Source organism: Neopelma chrysocephalum, unplaced genomic scaffold (genome assembly GCF_003984885.1).
Source record: "Neopelma chrysocephalum unplaced genomic scaffold, ASM398488v2 Primary Assembly neopelma1_72, whole genome shotgun sequence".
Taxonomy (NCBI): domain Eukaryota; kingdom Metazoa; phylum Chordata; class Aves; order Passeriformes; family Pipridae; genus Neopelma; species Neopelma chrysocephalum.
In genome coordinates this window covers 1,767,219-1,792,828 of record NW_020897732.1, presented here as the reverse complement: position 1 = coordinate 1,792,828, position 25,610 = coordinate 1,767,219, and the positions used below count along the sequence as shown (strand labels likewise).

The following is a 25,610-nucleotide window of genomic DNA, read 5'->3' as shown; positions in this document are numbered from 1 at the left end:
CTTGCCTTTGTATACTGTTTGTAATGTTGCATTCAGTATGAATGTTTAATTTTATTGTATCTTTTTCTAATAAGGGGAAGCTTCACGACCCAGATGGAATGGGCATTATTCCAAGAATAGTGCAAGATATTTTTAATTATATTTACTCCATGGATGAGAATCTTGAGTTTCATATTAAGGTAAACTTCATTTTTACTTATTTTTTCTGTATTAAAACTGGAAGGTAATCTGTGGGTAAATGGATATTCTATATCTGTTTCAAATGCCTGTAATTTGGAAACATGATAACCTGAGTTGTTTCTGAAGTGACTGATTCTTCTTAGAGAAGAATTATGTTAACAGTTTAATTTTGTTTCCGTTGAACATTGATGGTCGCTATCCTGATAACCTGTGACAGTGCTGATAGTGTTTGAAGCTTTTGATCAAACCTGTTTTTTCTTTAAGGTGTATTTAGTTCAGCCGTAAGAACTTGAGCTGGATGTTATGCGGGAGGTTGTAGTAATCATACTGCATCCTTGTGATCAAAAAGCAAAGCATTTTTGCTTTCTGGTGATGTGTCTCTTTTTCCTCTTCCTACTTCTAGGTGTCATATTTTGAAATATACTTGGATAAAATAAGGGACCTTTTGGATGGTAAGCCTTTTATTTCTATGGAACGTAGAAAGTAAATTGTTTTGGAGAGAGCTATTAAAAAAAAACCCTTATGATACTTGAGTATGTGTTATGCTAATAATCTATACATGATAAGGGTACATCAAAATGGGAAAGCATGGAGCTTATCCTTATAATATTACTAAAGCTGCAGTAGTGATGGTTTCTTGTATATTAAGTTTTTATGAAGTGTTGCTGAGAGGTAGCATTTATGACTCGGCCATGCATTGTACACAGTGCATTCATTCATTTTGTAATTAAATCATATGTGCCTTAGCTTTGCAACTTTTTCTCTTCCAGTTTCAAAGACCAATCTTTCTGTTCATGAGGACAAAAATAGAGTTCCCTATGTAAAGGTAAGCGTCAGTCTGATACGTCTCCATCTTGCACTCCTAGTGTACACATTTACATTTGGATTGTTGGTGTGGTGTTATTTCACAACCCCTCTTTCCCCCCCCCTTTTGTTTTCCAAAGGGTTGCACAGAGCGTTTTGTATGTAGTCCAGAAGAAGTTATGGATACTATAGATGAAGGAAAATCCAATCGACATGTAGCAGTTACAAGTAAGAATTATCTTTTGTTTCCTTTTAGTGCTTTATTGAGTTGCTTCTGGTGTGGAAGTACAAAAATAGTATGGAAGTATGGAAGACAAAAATAGTTAGCTAAACCGTTCAGGTTTCTGAAAGGGTGTGGCATAAGCAGTTTCAACGTGTCTTTCCAAAACAAGTATTTCAATTAATTTCTTGTTAGATGATTGCTCAGACTTGGATTGAAAGGAGAAAGTAAGTGGTCAGTGAGGAGCTCTGAATCACTGGAGAAAAACATGTAGTTCTGCTTTAGTAACAGTGCAAAATCCCCGTTTGGGGAATCTATTTCAATTAACCTAGAAATCTATAAGTGAGGCACTGTGGCTCACTGACAGTTTGACCATTCTGTCACATATTCCAAGAGCAGCTGGCAGAACGTATATTCAGATGTGCTGCAAACTTAAGCAGCATCCCAATGTCCCAAGATTTTTGGCAGTGGCGTGCAACTGAGTCACAAGGAGCCCTGTCACGGGTCTCCAAATTCCCACCAGTAGCAGGATTAGGAACTGACAGAGGGGTTGAAAAAAGACAAGGAAAGATGAGGTGCATGCAAAATAATACTTGAGTTCTTCACAACTGAGGTGACTGCCAGAAATGTCTGAGACCCAAATTGAGAGTGAGTTTTATAGTCTTCCTGTGTCTAGTTCTTTATTCAGAAAAAGAATATAGAGTCATTAAGAAAAAAAAGGTTTTCCTTCTTATTTCTTTGGTTAAAGATCAAAATTAGAAATATGATGTTCCTTTTAAGGAATGATTCAGTCTTGCACGTCCACTCATTGCTCCTACTAGGCAGTAAGGTTCTGAAGTGGGGACCACACTAAGTAAAGGAGAAGTAGCAGAAATTTGGATAGAAGGGTATTATTCTGTGTTGAGCTGCTTCTGTGGCATCAGTAAGCCAGTACTTCTAGGTGTGTGAGGGATTTTTAGTTAAAAGGAAGAAGAAATAGACAGACATTCTCATTCAGATTGCAGTCTGCTTAAATTTTGTTACTGAATTAAAATAATTCTTTGAATTCAACAAGTCTTGTTTGCTCTGCATGTTTCATGGCAGAGGGGGCAGTACAAGAAAGGGCTGAAAGGTTATGACCATCTAGTTCAAATTATCACAAAAGGATAAAACGTGATACACTGGAAGTCTGTGAAAAGTATTCTGGTATCAAAACTTAAATATGCTTTCAGTTCTAATAAAGTGAACTGGAAGTGTGAACTCCATAGTTGACGGGCCAGCAAACCTGATCAGTGAGCTTATGGGGTATTAATAGAAGCCCAAGGGAAACTGGATCTTTTGTTACTTAATAGATGATGCTGTTGGTTTTGCTGCCTCTAGTTCTATTGTCACTGAGGGATTACACTATACAGTTGCATTAGCTTTTTATCTCTCACTGCACTGTGGGAAGGTGCTGTTTTAAGTGAGTTTGGTTGTGCAAATCTTTTTGACAGTGTGTGTATTTTGAATTATAGATATGAATGAACACAGCTCCCGAAGCCATAGTATTTTTCTTATTAACGTAAAACAAGAGAATACTCAAACAGAACAGAAACTAAGTGGAAAACTTTACCTTGTGGACTTGGCAGGTAGTGAGAAGGTAATTATAAGTTTCTTTTTCTACTCTGAGAAGCTCTTTTTTTTTTCAGTCAAGTATTTTACATTAGTGTAATACTGATTATTCAGTTGTCATCTCTGAGATGTGTTAATTTTGACTTTAAAATGTGGTTTCTGACTCCTAGGCTGAGTTGGCTGATCTGCATTTCTGCAGTGAGAGTTTGTAAATATGGACTAGGGTGGGGAAATAGGGTAGAGTTCAATTTTGGTATCTGAGAGCACAAAAAACGTCTACAGGTGTGTGGGTTAGTCAGGTACTGGAATAAAGAGTTCTATAGATGTGGAATATCTGAATTTTCTCATATAGTGATACCAAGTTTCTTAACCTGAAATTCTGATTAACATTGGTTAAAATGATGCCTTGCTTTCCTATGTCAGTGGCTTAAAGCAAGGAAAGAAATATGTACTGTAATTACCCTTTCAAGAGTTGGATTTTTGACATTCTTTTCATCTTTGCTTCTGGGTTTATCCCTGTCTTTGTCTTCAGTTTTTTCATTTGTGTCTGCTGGCTGTTGTCTTTCCTTACATCACTGTTCTATGACCTTATTGCTGTATCTGATCCTGTGTTTATTCTGAAACGTCCTTCTTTAGTTATAGTCTTTTTTGCCTTTTAAGGGCTGGGTTGCAGGTCTCTTTTCTCTGTGGTTCCTTTCACTGTTTATTTCAAACTTTACTTTTGTGTGTTTCCCCAGTCTTTTTGAAATACATGAAGTTGCTAATGCCATGTCTTGAGTTGGTTTAAACACAGGGAAATAGAATTGTTTAGTTGTAGTCATGATCACAGCCTGGTGAAAACAGTAATGGGGGGTTATAGAACTGTTAGTCAAATTATGGCCTTGAGGTAGAAGAGTAAAGGTAAATAGAATAGTGTCAGGTTAGATTTTTTTTTACATTTCTGGTGGTATCTGCTTAAGTTCCTAGATCACTTACGTAGATCAGATTCAGCCTCTGAAATCTAGTCTCATAAATTTCTGCTAATGAAGACTCTGTTATGTTTTCCAGGGGTAGTGATGGTATGTAGTTTGGGTTTTGTAGTTTGTTTTTTATGGTTTGCTTTTTTGGGGGATATAGTGGTGGTTTGGTTTTAAGGGTGACCTCATAATGCTTTTTTACTTTTAAGGAATTCAATCTTTTTGACAAACTTCAAACTACTTTTGAAGTTGTTCATTTGACAGGAGTTTTTAACTGTAGGTTTATCTTCTATAAGAAGACCTCCTTTGCAAGGAGAAAATTCGCTTCAGTGTAAAATATCAGAAACATCTTCAAACACTGACTTTTGAATGAGAAATTGATAATGAATCAGGGAAAGAGTCTTAGGAAGAGTTTGCTTATTCTAATGCAACTTGCTTATGAGCATCTCTTAAAGTCAGGGAGACTGACTTAAAGCTCAAGTAATTTTTCCATTTTTATCTTAAACACAAAAGGTGTTTTTTGAAGATGCATTTAATAATGTACTGAAATATTGTATAGGTTAGTAAAACTGGAGCAGAAGGTGCTGTGCTGGATGAGGCCAAGAACATCAACAAGTCTTTGTCTGCTCTTGGAAATGTCATCTCGGCTCTGGCTGAAAGCAGTGTAAGTGTCCTCTTTTGTACTTTTATACTTGAATGTGATATTACACAGAAATTCTTACCAATCTCTGTGATATGCCTGGAGTCTTTTAAACTACTCCAGTTGTATCAGTGCATTGCAGATGGCCATTGGTCTTGTACTGTGTTGACAGTGAAGATTAATAAGTTACATTTAATGCTGAGGGATCCAAGCATCATACTGAAAGTCTTCCTGGTCTCTAAAAGTTACCAAACATAGAAGTACAATTTTATGTCATCCTGTGCATCTTCAGTCCTACTATTTGTGATTAAAGTAGGATTTGATGTCTAATGAAGTTACACCTAGCAAAAGCATAGCTTATATTTCAACAAATTAAATGTGTCTGAGAAACCATGACTGATCATTTAACCATTTTCTTGGTAGACGTATGTTCCATATCGTGACAGCAAAATGACCAGAATCCTTCAAGATTCACTAGGGGGTAATTGCAGAACCACAATTGTTATTTGCTGTTCTCCATCTTCTTACAATGAATCTGAAACTAAATCTACTCTTCTGTTTGGCCAAAGGTGAGTAAATGACTTATTAGAAATAAATGCAGAATGAGAAATAAGCAAGTTACTCCATTAAGATTTCTCAACCAAATTAATTAGAACGTTTACTTTCTTTCTGTAATTTTTTATTGTATGTATGGCTAAGTGTTGTGATCTACCTTAATCTTATATTATATAAAAATCCTGAAATTGGGCAGGATCCTCAAGACTGCATTTCCAGGAGGACAGCATGTAGTTTGGTTCAAAATGTGGTTTAATGTATAGTCTTGGGGGGTAATAAGTACCTTTTTTTTTTTTCCCTAAAGTGGTAGAGGGAGGAAGGAGTTCACTCCTGTTAAGTTGAATCTTTTATTTGCCAGGGGAGCCTGTCCTCATCTAGCATTCCAGTAACATTTGAGTTAATACTTGTAAATTCCTGTGTCATGTGTAACTGAATTTATAAGTACCCATTTCAAATGTGGTATTCTGTTAGGTAGCTCTTTGTCATTCTACTATTAATGCTTCCTTGTTATGCTCCAGTTTCTGACCACTTGATTGAATCACTGCATTTTCTGGAGCACATTACAAAAGCAGTCAATGTTTTGCTAGTCCATCTGATCTTTGGTGTTAGTGTACCTCTTCCACTCTAGTTCAAAAAGATAGTTTCCTACTGGTCTTCTCTGATAAGCTTTGTATTTTGGAAAGTAGACTAGATGAATTCAGAACTTCTTAGAAATCTGGCAGAATATGAATAGTTAGTGAGTGTGGAGTAATCACTGCATTCTGCAACAGTGAAGGTTTTTGGTCTTCTTTTAGAAGTTAGGAAGTCTTTTCCCTTTAGTATTTATTGAATGAGCTGCTGGAAAGTGTCTTCCAGCTGCAGCTATGTAGTTTTACTGCCTTGTGCTCTTGACTTCTTCAGGAGTTAACAGTACACTTCTGTCTCAACCACCACAGTTACTCGAGGGTAGTGATTCAACCTTCTAGGGTTGTTCAAATTTATGCTGAAACCCTCAGCTGTAGTAACCGAAGGCTATGTAAATATCACATAACACAGTAAAAATATCATGTATCTTTTGCACTAACACTTTGCAGAAAGATACTTAAAGGGATTGTACTGTGGGGCTGGGGAAATATTTAACTGCCATTAAGCCTTTTTCCTGTTCTGATCTCTTGGGGTGGGGTGTTTGGTAGTAGGAGACTATACAAGAGAACTACTGATATAAGTGATGTAGGGCACTGAAGTAAAAACCAGACATTAACTTATTGGATATGTTATTTGTGCCTGTAGTTTTGTCTCCAAAGCTGATTGGCTAATTGGATGGGATTCACCTGACTGAGTGTAGATAATCCCATCTGAAATTATCTAATTGGCTTGTAACACCTTTTTGGTTAGTGGAGATCTAGTAACTGGATTTTTTTGGTTGAAATGAGCTGTTTGTTAGGTAAGCCAGTTGGTTTGCACCCTAGAAGTATTATGCTCTCCATTGTACAGCTAGATGTGAATACTGTCCTTTGTTCAAAGTTGTGCACAACTGTCCTGACCTGAATTCTTTCAGGTGAAGGTATGCAGCTGGATTTTTCCAACTCAATCATCTTGAGATTTTTCAGCCTTCTGCAAGTTTGTTGTGTTGCTCTGATCATTAACAGTTGTATCAATTGAATTGAAAGAATAGTAACTTACCAGGGAGTAGAAATAAACTTTTGGAAGAGGTGGGAATGCTTACACTTTCACCAGTGATCCATGGAAATTTTATTTAAAAACCTTTGATTCCTTTCTTTAAAAATGATGTTTCAGAGCTTTTTGCTTTTTCTGTGTAGAGCGAAGACCATTAAGAACACAGTTTGTGTCAATGTGGAGCTCACAGCAGAACAGTGGAAGAAAAAGTATGAGAAGGAAAAGGAGAAAAACAAGACTCTGCGTAACACCATCCAGTGGCTGGAGAACGAACTCAACAGATGGCGGAACGGTGAGAAACAATTAGATTTTTATTATGCAAACTTTTGGTCAAGACAACAGACACTGAATAAGTCTTAAGAATATCAAAAATAGCTAGGGGCACTATGCAAGACAGTATTAGGAATATTAAATCTAGGATATTAAGTTGACTTTCGAACTTCATGCTTTTCACTTTATTGCAACTGAAACAACTTCCAGTAATCTCATAATGGCAAAAAAGTCTGAAAGTGTATTCGTGTTAGATTGTTCAACACTTGGTTTACTAGTAGAGCTAGTTTTGGGAGAGAAAAAACCGCTTTTAATTGTAAGTGCAGAAACTGAGTTAAATGTCTTCTCTGGTTTGGTTTTCTAATTCAAATCAATATCACAGGATCTTACCCTCATTTAAAACTAAAACATGTTAATAGGCAAAAAACCCACCCAAAACTGCTAAGAGTGCAGGATGTGTGCCTGTTCATTCTTCCTGAATAATTAACTTCTTATCAATTGAAGTTTCTGCAAAATGCAAGTTAATAATGAAGCCATAAATTCAGGAAAAGAGTAACATAAGTCATAATTACAGGTGTATTCTGGAGTTTGGCAGCTATAGAAGATGATTTTGCAATCTTGTAGACGACTGCACCACATCCTGATATAAATCTGAAAAAAATGGGTTCACTGAAATAAGTTTAGTAGGATGTGGGGGGGTTTTTTTGTTTGTTTTTCAGGTGGTTTTTTTTATTATTTTATAGAGATGGTATGAGACCACACCTGAAATGTTAAGTATAGTTCTTTCAGAATATTGACACGAGATACTGGAGTGTTGGAAAGAACCTGTGCCTTCCAAGGACTGCATAAAATGTTTTGAACAAAGCACTAAGGAATTTAGTTTAAAGAAGTGCCTTGATTAGCATGTGATATTTTTTTCTATGTGAAATTAGTGTTCTCATCAGAAAAAGCTTTATGAACATAAAAGATAGAGCGGTAACTGCAAAAGTATTTTAAAGAAGCAAAGCAGTTTAAAAGTAAATATGGCTACCTAGCAGAACAGACTACCAAGGGAAAGAAAGGATTTTCTGTCTTCTGGGAAAGTTAAGTGACTTTCTAGAAGATAAGGTTTGATGTAGCTCGTAGCAGAGTAACTGGGTGAGATATAATGTTTTGTGGTAAGCGGGAAATAGTTTGGATGATCCAGGTCTGGTTTTGTTGTTTGGTTTTTTTTTTGCCAAGTAATCACATGAACTGAATTGCTTATTAACTGTGGAGCAATACTCTTAGTAGGAAATATGTAATACTTCTCAAGGCTAACTTTGTAGAAGACACTTCATGGCTGACTGTACTAAAACTAAGTGTATTCTTTAAGGGGAGACTGTGCCAGTTGATGAACAGTTTGACAAGGAGAAGGCCAACTTGGAAGCTTTTGCAGTGGACAAGGATATTACTGTTATTAATGATAAACCAGCTACCACAATTGGAGTAACTGGCAATTTCACTGATGCTGAGAGAAGGAAATGTGAGGAAGAAATTGCCAAACTATATAAACAACTGGATGACAAGGTATGGTATTCTTATTTAATGTAAGACCTCTTGAAATTGTATCTTGAACCATATTAATGTGTAATATTTAATTTGCCAGTATTCATTTGTTAGTTCAGCTTGTTTAAGTATTTACCGAGAGTGCCTGCTCTTAATTCTGATTAAGAGAAATCAAAGTTGCCTTATCTGGTACTAAGTATTGTTTCTTAGTTGGAAAATAATGAGAAAGTGCAATAAAGAGTAATTTGAAGACAGCAGTTTTTTCTTCGAGTGTTATGCCTATTTTATTTGAATATAATATCAAATTTAAGCAGTAATATATTCAAAGAGGAAAAAATCTTTTAATTAAATCTTAATTGTTTCTTGAAAGTTAGAACTTGAAGAAGAGTTGCAAAGCACAGGTATAAGACTTTAGTCTTTGAAGCATGGTGTGTTACATGTACATGCCAGGTTAAGAGCCTACTGGATCAGGCAGTGAAATAAAAAGGATTTTTTTTTTACTTCAATTGCTTTTAGTTGTGTAATTGTCTCAGAATAGGGAAAAGTTAGATGATGAACATCTGATGTCTCTTAGATTATTTTTTTCTGAGTGGTATTTGTCAATTTAATGAACACAGTCTTATTTCAACTGCAGGATGAAGAAATTAATCAGCAGAGCCAACTAGTAGAAAAGCTGAAGACACAGATGTTGGATCAGGAAGAGGTGAGTTTTGCTCTTGCATCTTTATTTTCGTTTGTCTTTTCTTTAAAGAAACTGGAGGTGTTCTGAATGGGTCACGGTGACCAGGGAGAATGGCAGCTTAACTACTGCACAGTAGTTCTCTTTTATGCCTTATCTAAATGCTCTGCCTATTCATTCCTCCCACTTACACTGTGCTAATCGCTAAGCTTAAACCAGTTTGCTTGAATCTTAAGTATCCATGAAGATTGAAAGAATTGAAGTATTTTATGCAAAGACAGCAGCAGTTGTTTTCCCCATGTAAAGTCAGCAGTTTGTCAAAGCTGAAGGTAACTTGATTTACTCTAAGAAGTCTGTTGTTTACTTTTGGTCGCTTGCTGTACAGAGAGAGAAGGGAGAGGAGGGAAATGAAAAAGGAAGTGTCTGTGTTTATTTCAGACCATACTTTCTAGAATAGTCAAACGATTTGTATGCACATGTTACCAGAGATGTAACTTAATTAAATGGGGACAAATGCCTATTAATAATGAAAATGTTAATTTCATTTAGCCAAGATATTAGAAAAAATATTTCTCCACAGCACAAAGATTTAAAAAATAGTAATCCTTTTGTACATGGTAGGAAGGAAGTGGGTTGAGAACTCAGGAAGTTGAAGCTACTGTTTAATCTTATTTAAATAAATAAATTGGATTCTTTAGCAGCTGTATGCTTTGACTAGTTATTCTTCAGCAGCTAATGGTATTAAAATACTGGAAGTTTAGCCCCTAGCCTGCTGACAATTTCATGAGTAGTGTTCACTGGCTTTTCTGAGAACTTGCTATATTCCATGTGCATTTCCAGTTGCTGTCCCTATGTGTCTTGATTTGTAATCACTTCCATTTTGAAGATACTGTAAAAGCTAAAGAACTGTGAATATAGATGGTAAATTTAATTATTCATTCTCACTGTATCTTTCCTTGGCATCCTTATTGCATGATGCAGTACACTAAAAATGTAGATGTAAGCTATTATAGTAGCTAAAAGCAGTAATAAAATTCAAGTTATACATGGAATTTTGTTCATGCTTATTTGTTTTTGCAATTTTATTAAATCTCTGTTAATGTTTCAGCTTCTAGCATCAACCAGACGGGACCAAGACAACCTACAAGCAGAGTTGAATCGCCTTCAGGCTGAAAATGATGCCTCTAAAGAGGAAGTGAAAGAGGTGTTACAAGCCCTTGAAGAATTAGCTGTCAATTATGATCAGAAGTCTCAGGAAGTAGAAGACAAGGCAAAGGAATATGAACTGCTTAGTGATGAACTCAATCAAAAATCGGTATGACATTGGGATAAGAAACTACTGACAGTCTTTAATGTGACTTGACCTTGTTAGCTCTTGTCTTTTTAGTGTCTGTGGCGTTTTACTACCTGAAGAGTGTTCAGAAATATCCTAGATGTCAAAAGTTAACACTTTGATGACATGCTGGTGATCTGATTCATGTTTTTTTGTTTTCCTGGTGCAGTTGGGGTAATCCTGACTTAAGAATCTGCTTCTTCCAATCTTGAAGTTGCAGTGAGCATGCTACAGCTTTTCTGGAAAGGAACGCGAATTTACCTGCTGTATTTATGGCATGTGAAATAATTTACCTTTATGCCTTCAAAAATAAGCAGTTCTGTTTACTTTCTGAAAGGAGTAGTTAAGAACACTAAGGACATATTCCAGAGGATAGCCCTGATTAAAATACAGATGCAGCATCAGCCCACAGGGTTAATACCATCCACCTCCTTACATACCTGCAAAGTTTCTGAACTGACTGATAGTTAGTTGGCAGACTTCAGTCAGTTTTAAACAGTTAATACTCCCTTACTATCCTAAAATTCTAAGTACTGGAAAGAATCAGCATGTTTGCTGGCGTTGCAGACAATATGTGATGGCACAAGTCTCGTTCTTCTCTGTTATTGAAGATGAAATTTGAGTGTGTCTGGGTCTTCTAGTGAATGTGTCTTTCAATTTTCAGTTAGTAAGATTTGGCTTGATAGAACACTGACTCTAAGATTGAAGTTCACGAGATCACGAAACTACTTTTTAAATTTCTAAGTGTTCTGAGCTGAGTAATCTGTATTGGTAACTTCCCTCACCTGAAGGTTGGCTAAAAATTAGAGAATCTTTGGTCGTCTTATGAGCAGCATTTAAAATTTGGTGGAGTAGGCTTACTCTGTGTGTGTATGGTACTGAAGTATGTGTTTAGGTTTTTTGTTTGCTTTGTTGATCTTGTTTTTAGTTAGTTTATAGATAGCAATTCTGGATATCATAACTAATATCCACTGAGTGTCATAAATAACTCAAGCCATAAGAAAGCAACTGTTCTAAGATGTCGTAAAGTTAAGACATTTTGGTGTTCCCTGTCACAGATAACCCAGGCATTAGCCATCCTTTGGCATCTCTGCCAGAAACTTTCCTGATGTAAAACTTCTGGCACTTTTTTTAAAACTGGAGAACAAAGAGCAGACTTTTGAGCCTGTGAGCTGCTGAAGGGCATCCATTACAACCAGAGCATCTCAGAGTTGCTGAAAAACTGCTCTAGATTGTGTTGTGTATGAACTCTCAGTAATAGATGCAGTTTTTTGCTTTGCAAATAGGGAAGAGTTAAGAACTTTGCAGGCAAATAAATTGTTTTCTTTTACCAAAATATGGTGAAAAGTGTTGGACTTGCTGTCCATGTACCTTTTTTCTGTAAACACAATTCTCTGCAATATTTAATTGTATATAGCTCTGAATGCTGTCTAACAATGTGGACACTAATTTTATTGCAGAGTTGGAAGATTATATTTTGTGAGCTAAAGGTCTCTGTCTGCAGTACTTTTAGTTCTTTCGGAAGAAATGCTGTCACTGTAAATAGTGTGAAACTAGTTCCAAAAGCAAGAGTGTGTTTTGTTTATTAAAGGGTAACTTTTTTTACTGTAGGTCACTTTAGCCAGTATAGATGCAGAGCTTCAGAAACTTAAAGAAATGACCAACCATCAGAAGAAACGAGCAACAGAAATGATGGCCTCCTTACTGAAAGATCTTGCAGAGATAGGAATTGCAGTAGGAAACAATGATGTCAAGGTAAGGATTTATCAGTGCTATCTTTAATGCCATGTATTAACCACATGCGTTGTGGATAGGTGGGGTAATTTTCTTAGTATGGTAAAAATTACCACCATAGGAAGTCTTATGTATATTAATAATTTGGGCATAAGCTTATCTATTCCTTATACTGTGACTTAATTGGGTCCCAGACAGAATTTGATTATGCAAAGCCAAGGAAGAGCAGGCATGATTTTTTTCTGAAGCAGTGTTTTCCTGTTGTGAAACTGCTATATGAAGTGGTCTTAATCAACAGCATTGTCTTGGAAATGTAATACTGACCTACAGTGACAATCAGGATGATACTTACATAAAAAATGGAATGAGGAAATGAAATGAAAGAGAAGTCTAGAGGATCACTGCAGGGCCAGAATGTAAGCAGTATTAGAAATCAATAGTGAACTGTATTTCGCTCTTCAGGCAACTCATTACCTTAGTACAAACTTCTAAATAATCTCTCAGAAAACTTAAACACCAAAATGTTAGGGGTGGTTTTTTTTTTTTAAGAGCTGTGATTTATCTGTTGAGGTGGGGGATGTGTTCTGGACATGAAGTTGCTCCAGTGCACCTTTAGTTTGGTTTTGTTATCTGAGCTTTCTAAATGTACCATTTTGCACTTTTCAGCAGCCTGAGGGAACTGGCATGATAGATGAAGAATTCACAGTTGCAAGACTGTACATTAGCAAAATGAAATCAGAAGTAAAAACAATGGTAAAACGCTGCAAACAGTTAGAAGGCACACAAGCTGAAAGCAATAAGAAAATGGAAGAAAACGAAAAGGAGTTGGCTGCCTGCCAGCTCCGGATCTCACAGGTAAATGTTTCTCTGCAGTGTACTTCCTAAATGTTCTTTAAAAATTAAATTCATTAACCTATTAGGGAAAAAAATTGCAGTTTCGTTTTGACTCCTAACAAAGCACATTGTGAGTGAACAGCCACAAGGTTCAGCTTTTTCCTTAGTACTCTTTTCAGTTTGTATGCTTCTGAGTAGTTCTGAGTGTGACAGGATGTCAGAATTTCTGCGATCTATCTGTACCCTTATAATGCTTTTGCAGCACTTGTGTTAAATACTAGAGTCCCTGTTTTCTTCATCACCGGATCCTTTACAAATAGAAGTCTTACAGAAACAGTGGCTAGTCCTTCAGGTTGGAAGTGGGAGAGGTAATAATAGCACAGTAAAATTACAGGAGGCTTGCATAGCAGGTTAAATTTACTTCTAATGCAAGCAAGGCCATTTTATTGTGGTTATTAGAAAAGATCAGTAATGTGACCCCTCACACTTCTGAAAATTGTGATCCACATATGCAGTTTAACATTTCTGTATTTTGTTTTACATATGGATGATCATCTTTTTTTAAATCAGGAGATGCACATTTCAGTGCAATCTTTTAAATGCGGTGGGCCTCTGATAGTATTTAACATTCAAAACATCTCTTCTCCCAGCCAAAAATATGTTTCATTCCAATCCAGAATAAAGACGTTATTTTATAGGCTACGTTACAGATCTACTTGAGTAGTGATATTCTTCTTAGAGTTTTTAGTTGGTACCATTTTTGTTTTGAGATGAGGTTACTTCTTGTTTAAAAAGAAGTATGAACCATTTATGCAGATGTAATTTCATGATACCTGGTTCCAAAGTAAATGAATCTTTTCATCCCACAAGCACGAAGCCAAGATCAAGTCCTTGACTGAATATCTTCAGAATGTGGAACAGAAGAAGAGGCAGCTGGAAGAATCTGTGGATTCCCTTAATGAAGAATTAGTTCAACTCCGAGCACAGGGTAGGACTTGCTTCCCTACACCCAACCCACCACCCTCACCATTTTAAGTATGTAGTGATAAATAGGGATTTGCTTTGTTTAGGTTGAAGGGTAGAGCTACAGAAAGGCTTTTTGCTATTCAACATGGGGAATTAATCAATCCAAAAACATGTTTGATGTTTGAAAGAACTGCTGTGGAGGGGATTAAATTGAAGATGTTACTGATTTAATTGATCTTTGTGGTGGGAGGGGTCTTTTTCCAAATTTTAAGGTCTTGGCAAGGGAAGGGGAAATTAACTCCATCATCCATGGGATTGTCTAGTTACCTGGCTGAAATGTGTTTTCTCTATCCCTACTAGAAAAGGTCCATGAGATGGAGAAAGAGCACTTAAATAAGGTTCAGACTGCAAATGAAGTCAAGGTAAGTTAAATTCATTGTCTAAACTAAAAAAACCAAACCAACCCAAATCCCCACAAAGTGAAGTCTGGTGGCAATTCAAAGCATTTAATACATTCTGTTTTTTTCTAATAGCAAGCTGTGGAGCAGCAAATTCAGAGCCATCGTGAGACACATCAGAAACAAATCAGTAGCCTAAGGGATGAAGTTGATGCAAAGGAGAAGCTTATCACTGAACTTCAAGAGTAAGTGATTGCCATTATTTTAGTAGTGCCAAATGCTTCTGGTCTGTGTGAGTCCAGAAGTGAAGTCCAGTGTGAAGGAAGTGGCAAGGGTTTTCTCCAGCAATGTCTTTCTGTCTTGTGTTGTTACTGAATGTTTTTTCTGACAGTTTCACCTGATAAAATATTTGCTTTCTGTGTTCAGCCAAAACCAGAAGATGATGCTTGAACAGGAACGTCTTAGAGTTGAGCATGAGAAGTTGAAAGCGACTGATCAGGAAAAAAGTAGAAAACTGCATGAACTTACGTAAGTGATGATGATGCATAAAACAAATGTGTGGAGTAACACTTATTCTATAAACTAGTGACCTAATATGATGAAATGGCTCTCGCTGTATAGGATGCCTATTAAAGAGAGGGATTCTAGGGCCTTCTTGAACTTACCTTTTTTTAAAACTTTTGCATTGCCTGAATATTTAAAATTGGAAGTAACATTATGAAAGATATGAAGGCCACAACTATTTTTTGTTAATATGCTAAGGATTGGAATAATTAACTTTTCAATTTGCAGATAAGTGTTGTATGATCCAAGACTGGAAGAGGCTTGTAACAGTTCCTTTATTCTTTTTTTGTTTCTTATGCAGTTTAAGTAGTTAGGTGATTCTAACTGGCTTATTCTTAAAATGAAACAGTTGCATGCTTCATTGATTAATTGCATGGCAAACGACAGACCAGAAACAATGCAGATTTTTTTTTTTTTAATTTAGAATTATATAAAATGCCTGCAACTGCTTTTCCAGAGAGGTCTGGAAAATGGATAGGATGCTGAGATATTGTTTAGAATATTTTATTACTTCAAATGTTTATTCATTTAACAGTGAGCTAGCAGTGAAACTGGCTGAGTGAGGAGATATTTTAAGAGGAAAAGAAGCTTTTTGGCTACTTAATAGAAACACTTCATTTTCATGCAGTCCCTGGCCTTTCTATTCCAACCTCGAGTCATAAAACAAGAAATCCACATTTCTTTCCTGTATTCTGTCATCTTAGTAACGCAGTGTCTTACAGTTCTGAGAGAGAACATTTTTACTCATGTAGAAAATGCTTTCATGTTGCATGGGAAGACAGCAGTTCTGTACAGTGATAATCACTAGGTTATATACCTTTATACTGAGATTGTTGTTTATGATGCTGACTTTGGCAAGCATGCTGAGAGTTAGAACAAAACAAAGAAAAAATCCTTAGTCTGTCACATGATACTTACCATCTCTGCTGGTCAGAGCTAAGAACATTTTTAGGATAAGATCTCCCCAAATATTCACTCTGAAGCTGACTCTGAGAGTCTTGTCTTTCATTATTATAGAAACTTTTATGCATCTGAATGTACTTGTTTGTACTTCTTCAATATTAAAAGTACTTCCCTCTTTTCCTCTTGCAACTCTCGCACTCCCAATCCATCCCATACGGATTTCTGAGCGTGATACCATCCATTCGTTACATCTATAATTTAAGATTTCAACTGAAATATGTTGTTTGTACCAGTGTTTATTACCCTAATCTCCTAAAACATTAAAATATCCAGTTTTGCTGGGAGGTTTAGGATGACTTTATTGTCTTTCAGGGTCATGCAGGACAGACGGGAACAAGCACGACAAGATTTAAAGGGTTTGGAAGAGACTGTGGTAAGATACTCAGAATAAATTCCAAAGAAAATATCAATACTTGCCTTTTTTTTTTTTTCTTTCAGAGTTTATTTGGGTTGTTTTGTTAACTTCTTATCCTTAACTGTAGGCAAAAGAACTTCAGACTCTTCACAATCTTCGGAAGCTGTTTGTTCAAGATCTGGCTACTAGAGTGAAAAAGGTAATGCGGTGCTGTAGTGAAACTTGTTTCTGAGAACGCTGCATAACTTTCAGTTTAGAGCTAAATTAGGAATTGATGTTTATGCAGTGTAATTTTCTGGCTCAATTCTAATGTGCAAGTTCAGATTTATGCTCAGCCTCCTTTCTCCCTCCCCATGTTACTGCAGAGTGCCGAGATTGACTCAGATGATACAGGAGGCAGTGCTGCACAAAAACAGAAGATTTCCTTCCTTGAGAATAATCTTGAGCAGCTTACAAAGGTTCACAAGCAGGTACAGTGAGACTCATTTTCAAGTTTTAATTAAAAACAAACTCCTCAAGGTTCATTATTATGGGAGCAACTACCAATTGGTCATAAAGTAACTGTTTTATGATCAAATACTTCTATATCTTTAGTGTGTCTCTTGATGTAGGAAAAATTTAGTCTGTTGTTTTATAATGTAAATTAATTAGCTATTTTAAGTACGTGTGTAACAAAATAGCTGCATTTAAATTGAAGAAGATCCAAGTTAGCGCTTTTTTCACAGTATATCAGTCTCTGGGATTCTTACCTGTCTCTTATGGAAGAAGAATGTAGAAGTGCCTATGTTGGGTAGCAGGTTCTTCCACAGTAGCTAATTTTTCAAATAAGTCTTATTGTCACTGAAGTATAGATTTACTAAAAGCTTAAGCAAAGTTAATGTAGTAGCCCTAGTGCTTTGCCTGTTTAGGGGTGGGAGGGTATTTGGTTAGCTCTCCCTATGAAGAGAGGGAGGTACCAAGAAAATAATCAATTCTGGTTTTGTAGCTGGTACGTGATAATGCTGATCTTCGCTGTGAACTTCCTAAACTGGAGAAGCGACTTAGAGCTACAGCTGAAAGAGTTAAAGCTTTGGAATCTGCACTGAAGGAAGCCAAAGAGAACGCTTCTCGTGATCGCAAGCGGTATCAGCAAGAAGTAGATCGTATAAAGGAAGCTGTAAGATCCAAGAACATGGCCAGAAGAGGACATTCTGCGCAAATTGGTTAGTAAGGAATCCCTTGCCCCCCAAAGCTTCATCTGTCTCCTTTTTTTTTTTTTAACCTTTGTGCATATGTGGATCTTTCAGCCCTCATTGGAACTGCGTGTGTGAATGTGACGTATTTCTACCATGAGTTACATTTTGGTTAATAGACCATAAGTACGTGTAGGTGGTGCTGTGTGGTTGTTTGGCTTTTTATTTATTTTGAATGGCTCTGGGAAAGGCTTACCAACCTAGAATTCTGGCCTGAATGTGTGTTGTGTTTCCTAGAACAAAACAATACACTGAATGTGAGTCTTAATCTGTTGGAATGGAATTGGAATGATCTAATTTCTAAGACTAAGGAGGTATTTCAAGACAAGGAGAAAGATTGACCTGTAGAAACAACAGAATTGTCTTCATCTTGTGGAGGAGAGGGACAGATGGAAACCCACAACATCCTAAGATCCCTAATTACCTTTTCAGTTCTTTGTTCCAAAACGTACAGTACTCCACCACCCTCTCTAGGGACAAATACTGGAGAAACAGAAAGGGGTAGTAAGGTGGTGGCAAGACAGTCATATTCCCTGGGTCCTCCACCTGCCATTACACTGTCAGATGCTGAGGAGCAAGAAGGTGTGTGACCTGTGGAGGACTTAACTGTGCATATTACGTTTTAATTGTAAAACTGAAGGACTTCAGTAATCAATGCACTTCTCTTAAATGGTAATGGAACTGAAATGAGTGTTGCAGTTAAATTTTGCTCTTATTCTCTAGGTCTGCAAAGAGCTGTTGCAAAATAGTTATAATTTTTTCCTTGGTCACATGAGGTGGCAGCTTGCAGACAGGTGCTTTTCTGTCTTACCTTTCTCTCGAGTGGTCTCCAAGAAAACAAACAGAATTCTCTAGTGGCCTTACCAGAGGTACACAGCCTCTTTTGCATAAATGTCTAGATGAACTAGTCATGTCTCACTGGAGATCAGGTTCCTATAAGGCAAAAATTGAGAAGTGTTTCTCTGATGCAGCTGCTACCTGCAGGTGCTTTGTATCCCCTCTTGCCTGCTGAAACTTAAAATGCTTCTGTTTAATATTACAGAACTTTGTAAAGTCATACCATTGTGCATGTTTTGTTAAGAGCTAAGTGCAAAACTGATTGAAAATACAGTTTATTAAGTGTATGGAGCTTGTGAATGACCTGTCAAAACTGCTGGGTTTTCACTTCAGTTATAGAGCAAATTTTATCTTTATGTGGTGGTAGGTTGACAAAGCAGTGTTATCTGTGGAGTAATTGGTATGCAGAACCACTTGCAGAGCAGAGTAGCTACTGACTTACCAATCAAATAGCTGTGGGAAGTACAGCCAGGTGTATAATGATTTCTTTCAGGAGCATAACCCTTGTGAGACTCTCTAGCATTGTGTCTTATTTGAGTTCTTATTGCCAAAAACCAGGACTTTCACAGGGTAATACATTAGATGGAGCAGATAATTCATGTGAATTTTTATCAGAAGCTTTGTGAGCTTTAATTCTAGCCGGGGCAACAAAAGCAAAACCTTTTCTATTTTCCAGGGCTTGTTGCAGTTGACACTAATCTGTTAGGTTCTCAGAATACCATCCCGTAAAGTTGTTTTCATATTCAAATGCATTCAATTTCATTTGGATAATGTAAAATAAAGCATCAGTAAATTTGAATAATCCAAGGTACAATTGTGATGTATATATTTGTAAACTGTGTTTCTTTCCATGCAGCTAAGCCTATCCGTCCTGGCCAGCATCCAGCAGCTTCTCCAACTCATCCAAGTGCAATTCGTGGTGGAGGTGCGTTCACTCAGAACAGCCAGCCAGTTGTACTGCGTGGAGGGGGACGGCAAGACAAAGTGTAAGTTTATCTTGTAGGATTTTTTTAAATGTGTGATCGAACTACTTTGTACTAGGTTTATTGCAGTTCATTTTGTGGCATAAAGTCACTTGGATAGTCAGATTAACTTCTCTTTTTTACAGAATTTTATAGTTAGTGGAACAGCATACATGTCCACCTGATGAAGGATGCTGATGCTTTTCTTATAAAACTGGTGTTTGTTGTAAAGTGGTAGTTCTGGGGTTGTTCTGCTGGAGTAGAACAAAACGTGAAAACAGTCAGTTGGAGATAGTTACCAGTCACAGACAATAGCTACTGTTTGGAAAGGAGAGGACATATAAATTCTTTTTGCTTGCTATTATCTTTCTAAATATGGTTTCTTCAGGAAAACATTCAGTGATGAAGTAAAAATGACCCTATTCTTACATGTTATTTATTTGATTTTCTTACTGCTTCATGTGTCAGTGATTTGGAATTATATAACAGAAGAACTGATGTCTTCATCCAGTAAACTTAAAATATTAGCCTAGCTAAAATGCAGTTACAGTAATTGAAAATAATATATGCACTTATTAATCTCCAAAGTATCACTTATTAATGTGCGGATCTCTAATCTCCAAAGTAATTACACAGTGTGGTACTTGATATGCTGAAGTTGCTTTACAGAATCACATCTTTTTAGTTAATGTCTGCTCTATAGTTGGTCTGTTGCTCACCTAACAGTAATGCTTTACTCTTCATTGTCATCTCCCCTTTTGAGCGTGTCTATAAATGTCTTCTAGACATTCCTTTAGTTAAGGTTATTGGCATCTTCAGTTTGAAAGTACACCTAAAATGATTGTGGGGTGCTTGAATCCTGGGTGCTTCTATTCTGAAGGGCTCCAGAACAGCTTATGTTAAACTTCTTTCTATGAGTTTCTTTTTATTGGCTGACTGACTTTCAAAAGCTTTCTCTCCAATTTAGAGAAAATTAGGCTGTAGTACTAGTCAGGGTCCCGGTTCTGTTCAGTAATGTCTCTTAATAAGTAAGAGGTTGAAGTGATGGATACTTTAACCTTGAATAACACCTTGAATGACCAAGGAGCTGGCAGTTCATGGACTCTTGATCATTAACATGTTGAGAGTAATCTTTAGATAGCTACTTTGACTACAAAGGCAATCTAGCTCAGCTGTCCCATGTAGAGACATTTAAAGGTATGATTGACCCAATTTATTTTAGTTGTCCTTATTAGCATGAGTTTGCACATGCTCTGATGTTACCTACAATGCAAAAATGAAAAGAACCTATTTAGTCTCATAGTTCAAGCTTTGGAAGACCAGATATAATCAGCAATAAATAGTTAAAATAGGAATTTGCATCTTGCCATGAAAAAGAGCTTTCACTGTTGCTCCTGGAGAATATAAATATGAGACTTGGCACTTTGACTTTTGGACTATGTGTAGGTAAATCATGAAGGAAAGCAAAATGGCTAGGGATTGTCTAGAACATGTTTTTAACAAACAAACCAAAACATTCCCATGTAATATGCTCACAGAATCAGTTGCAAAGCTTTCCTGTAATTCTGCTGATGTCATCATGTCCCCTATTGTGGTAGAGGCGAGTAGAGCTTAGCACTTAAAGGCAGGAGACTGGTAATTCATTTCTACTTTCCTATCTTATTCTTAGAAGATAGTCTCTTATGGAAGCAAAGGAACAAAACTTTTTGAACTTATTTTACTCTTAAATATAAACTTGTTCTGAGCTTGTGAATACTCTGGTGGCCAGGATCATTTTTCTCTGTAGTAATGGCTGTACTTTTTTTGAGGATTAATACAGATTATAAGCACGTGAACTTCTGATTAGAGAAGAACTTTGGGTATAGTTGGAACACAACATACTGTTTAACTTTTGTTAACAAATTATTCTGAACACATTAAAGAAGTACAGAGATGATAAATTAAAATCATTAATGCCGAATGATCTCTTAATTCCCATTCCATCTTTCCAAAATAGCAAAATCAAAACTTTGCAATAACTGGTAGGTGTAATCCATGCAATTGTCACTAGCCTGAAAAAGCAGCAACAGTCATGGAAAATGGAGCTGGGTTATGAGTGGTTTCTCTCTGTAATGTTTACTCCATTAATGCTGTCAAGATTGCACACCCAGTTGGTTTATCGTGCTGTAAATGCTTTGTGTTGAGAGATTCCTTATTTTAAAGTAAATGTTTTATTAGCACTTATCTGAGTAGTCTAAGAACTGGACTCTTAAATCTGTGTAAATAGTGATATGGTCTACTGTAAATATAAGTCACTTGGCATTTTTGGCTTAACTGTGATTTTTCTCATTTACAGTTGCTGAAAAGTAAATGCGGCGTGAGGAGTATCCGATGTTGTGTAGAGGGAGTCATTCCATGACAATAATCTCTCCATTTGGGGACTGTAGGATTATTTTCTGAAAATGTATAAATTATACCTGGCCTGTACAGCTCTTCCCCCTTCTACAAATTCTGCTAACTGATTCCCAAAAAAAAAAAAATTCTAGAGTGCAATTTTGGCGTCTTGAAAAATGACATGTTACTTTAAGTGTAGCTCTGCTTATTACACAGTTTGTCTTTCATGTCTTAAATTTAGTCTGCACTGTGCCAAGCTGAATGTATGTTGAGAAAATCTTAGTTCCAGTTTTCTAGCTTAATTTGTGTACATCTTATTGTCTTAGGGAATGTGCAACAGTGTTTAAGTATACTTTCATTTTTATCACTTCACATAACACTACATGTCCCACTGAACTAGGGCGGCACTCTACATCACAGTTTTCTTTTGGAATGCTACATAGAGCATTGGAACTAAATGTATTTGTACAGTGTAAGAATACTGAAGTGCTTACGACAACTGCCACGAGGCACTGCGATCGCTACACCACAGATCTCAAGAGTTCAATATGAACACGGCTGTATAACTGTTATCTGATTAAATGCCCGGTTATCGGGTGACTTAGAATTAAATATTGTACAGTAATAAGAGTAAACCTAAGTTTACAAAAAAGACTCTGGCAATGGATTATCCCATCTGTCCTGTTCCTGATTCTGCACACAGTACAGTCTGGTGGAGTGAAAACATTCTGCTTCATTACGATGAGCCTGTCTGCCCATTTGTCTGTATCTGTGATGGTTCACTTTCGCTGTTTTGTAATAGCGAAATGGGCGCAGTCTAAAATGTAACTTTATATTCCACTGCATACAGTACTGGAATTTTTGGCTAAAATTTTAATTTTCAGTTAGAAAAACCTTTTTCAGCAACAGGCTAACGAATTCAGATGCGTAAATAGAGGACACAACTTTTTAAAACTGATGTGTCTGGATATCCCAGAGACACGTGTTTAAAATAATAATAAAATAAAGTGCTACCCTGAATTGTATTTGTAATCCATTTGTAAGTAGGTATATGAAATGTCCAAAGTAGTAGTTGTTGAATATTTTTCTTCTCTTTGCAATAAAGTCCTGTAAAGTGGCTAACAAAATGAAACATGGGGTTTTTTGTTTTGTTTTGAGCTCCAGTACTCCCACTGAGCTGAATCCAGGGTTTAAAATTTTATAGTGTAATTTGCTTAACTTATTCATAGGGTTTAGCCACTATAATTTTTAGAACAGCCTTCTTCTGTATAGGAACTGGCTACCAGGTCTTTGAGAGAGAAGGAACTTAATATTACTGGAAGAATTCGGTGAGCTTTTTCCTGACCTGGTTGGTACCACTTTTTGTTCTGGCTTGAATTTTTTTGTTGGGTATTCATCAGTTATTGTGGAAACAGTAGAAACTCTGTGACTGTTCAGACAGCAAATCACTTTCAACTTTTATATTTTAAATAGGCAAAATATTTATATTATGATGGATTATAGTCAAATTTTAGACCTTGAACCACTTTTTTCTATTTCTACAGTAGTCTGAATTTTTAATAGTTTGATTTTTAAAGGTTGAGTGTATCAGTTGGAAATCTCACTGTTTTGGAGTTTTCAGCTTTTAAGACAGTTTTGTTCATTAGGGCTGCCAAACACTCCAAACTTGCAGTTGTTTTAGAGCACGATTGAAGACAGCATACTGAGCAAAGAAAAATAAAGGAACAGCAAACTATTTTGAATTAAATTTCTCATAATGGAAACAGCACTGTCCATTATTTTTCTCAAACTACAGGTTTTCAGACCTTCATTTGTCAATGTGCAATCATAAAAACAAAACAACACACTCAAATGAAGCAGGATTTTTTTCTCATGCCTGTGAGTGGGGGTTTCATTCCTGTAGGTAATTGTCATGGGTTTTGGTGCTGAAAATTGCTGTGTTTAAAAAAATTAGATTAAATAGTAACTAGTGTGTAGCTCAGTGTACATCACCTTTTTATATTTAAACTTTTTTTTTTATTTGAAACCTTTTATGACGTTTACCAAGAACTGCCTCTTAAAATGTAAAAAAATTAAAGGAACAAACACACAACTTTCTTTGCTTTCTAGTTTGGCTGTCATGGGTCAGCCAGACAGAACAGTTACTGTATTTTGTAAATTAAAATATTCAGTCTATATGGGGAATGTTCAACACTGCTATTTCAACTTGCAGTCTTTGAATGGTTCTTATTTTTATGTTCCTCTAGATCGTATTTTTAAAAGATGGTTTAGGATAGGAACTTGGTGAAATAATATTTATTTCTGGTGAACAACTAAATTATTTACATAACTTAAATGCTGACTCACTACTGTGTGTAACTCTAAATTTGACATGAGGACAAGTCTACCTGTGGAATATGATTTAACTTCAGTACACTTAAGATGCATTAAAACAATTGGTTTGGGGAAGACGCCATATAGTTTTAACTTACCTGCATGCTGTAAATGTATTTGTGTTTAAATAAAGAGAAGAAAAATCTTTGAACTTTTTTGTGCATTTATTCTATTTATTATCTCTACACCTGTTTTTTTACATTGTCTCCATATAATACTTTTCACTTGATATGTTTCATGACCACTTTTGTCTTTGTAAATTGTGATCACTTGATGTCTCTTAACCTCATATCCGTGTTAGTTAATACAAGTAAGCTTTCCCCCACCTAAACATCGATATTTAAGTCTTAGTCATCAGAAGACTCTTCACAATAGAAAAAGACACACAAGCCAAAAAATACCAAACCAAACAAAAGAACAGAAAAAAACCCACCTGATTGATGCTTATGGAAATGTTAGCCATCAGTTACAGCCATGGTCTATCAGACTTTGCACCCCTCTAGTCTGGGATTACTTTGATTTTCCCAAAGATACACTTGCTATGTAGTTGATTTTTAATGGCTTCTGTTTGTTGTGAATATTGTGGTTTGTGGTTGGTTTGGGTGTGATTTTGTTTGGTTGGTTTTTTTAGGGGGGGATGTTGAGTTTTTGTTTTTTTTTTTTTTTTTTTTTTAATATCAACTGGTATATTCTGTTAACGGAAGATGGCTCAGTCACAGCAGTGCAATGCTGGCTTTTGAGTGGATTTGTGTCTTTGCTGGGAGATGACCAACCGGGATGTTTTTAATTGCAGACAATGACTAAGGGATGATCAAAAGGAAAGTAAATCTCCTTTCACGCTGAAGTTTCTGGGGAACAATGTATGATCCAAAATTACCTCTGAAATTAAGAAAAAATATTATTACATCTCTTGACAGGGAAAAGGTGTGGTTACCTGCACTGACAAAACTGATACGGAATTCATTGACAGAACAAGTTTGTTCCATTGGCTGGCCTGAGTGGCTTCACTGTTGAATGCACCAAGACCTTGTAACACCAATTTAGGAAGTGTCAAAATGCATCACTCTATTTAACATGTGCTATGTGCAAAACTGTCACTTAAGTACGTATTAAGTACGTAATAGAACCTCACTAAATAACACAGAAATCACATCTGGAAAATGATTACTGAAGACTGATGGGTAATGTCAGAATTTTTGCCTGGGGAGTTTCGAGCTGATGAATCTTTTTGAGTCCCCTACAGGACTGTTCATCAGTTTTATCTTTAAGCACTCCTTGCTGGGGGGAATGACGTGGAACTGGGCAGGGAAGGTAATTTGAGCTGCTGCCTGCTTTTGATGTTCCGTTGTGAAAGCTGAAGGTGCAGAGGGTATCAATCAGCTTGGCTTTCCAGTGTAATGGGCAGAGGAAAAGCTACATGAAGGAAAATACAGTACAAAAGAAAAGAGCCTATTTAAATTTGAAAAGGAAGTAAGAGGCTGATGACTTAAAAGTGGAAAGACAGGGGTGTTTCAGGAGTGCGTTTCAGTAGTGCCTCCCTGTTGTGGAACAGAGCTCAATCCATCGAAGGGCTTCTCCTACAGTACCAAGGCAAGTGTTGTTCTGTACC

The 25,610-nt window shown here is 36.4% G+C and overlaps 1 protein-coding gene across 2 annotated transcripts in view; it reads left to right on the top strand.

Moving 5' to 3' along the window:
* Positions 1-24,155, top strand: part of KIF5B (kinesin family member 5B) — a 34,934-nt gene extending 10,779 nt beyond the window's left edge. Inside the window, exons 4-26 of one of the 2 annotated variants that reach the window (XM_027686880.1) lie at positions 75-179; positions 584-632; positions 951-1,006; positions 1,125-1,212; positions 2,698-2,822; positions 4,310-4,414; positions 4,814-4,959; positions 6,745-6,893; positions 8,226-8,419; positions 9,033-9,101; positions 10,186-10,392; positions 12,022-12,165; positions 12,814-12,999; positions 13,849-13,966; positions 14,305-14,366; positions 14,478-14,587; positions 14,769-14,870; positions 16,182-16,242; positions 16,352-16,423; positions 16,590-16,694; positions 17,210-17,426; positions 19,150-19,279; positions 21,591-24,155. In XM_027686880.1, the coding sequence (XP_027542681.1) occupies positions 75-179; positions 584-632; positions 951-1,006; positions 1,125-1,212; positions 2,698-2,822; positions 4,310-4,414; positions 4,814-4,959; positions 6,745-6,893; positions 8,226-8,419; positions 9,033-9,101; positions 10,186-10,392; positions 12,022-12,165; positions 12,814-12,999; positions 13,849-13,966; positions 14,305-14,366; positions 14,478-14,587; positions 14,769-14,870; positions 16,182-16,242; positions 16,352-16,423; positions 16,590-16,694; positions 17,210-17,426; positions 19,150-19,279; positions 21,591-21,597 (2,607 nt within the window). In that variant the 3' untranslated portion in view covers positions 21,598-24,155. Of the gene's footprint in view, positions 1-74; positions 180-583; positions 633-950; positions 1,007-1,124; positions 1,213-2,697; positions 2,823-4,309; positions 4,415-4,813; positions 4,960-6,744; positions 6,894-8,225; positions 8,420-9,032; positions 9,102-10,185; positions 10,393-12,021; positions 12,166-12,810; positions 13,000-13,848; positions 13,967-14,304; positions 14,367-14,477; positions 14,588-14,768; positions 14,871-16,181; positions 16,243-16,351; positions 16,424-16,589; positions 16,695-17,209; positions 17,427-19,149; positions 19,280-21,590 lie in introns of both variants that reach the window. The other variant, XM_027686879.1, reaches the window with a different exon arrangement.
* Positions 24,156-25,610: the final 1,455 nt, after the last annotated feature.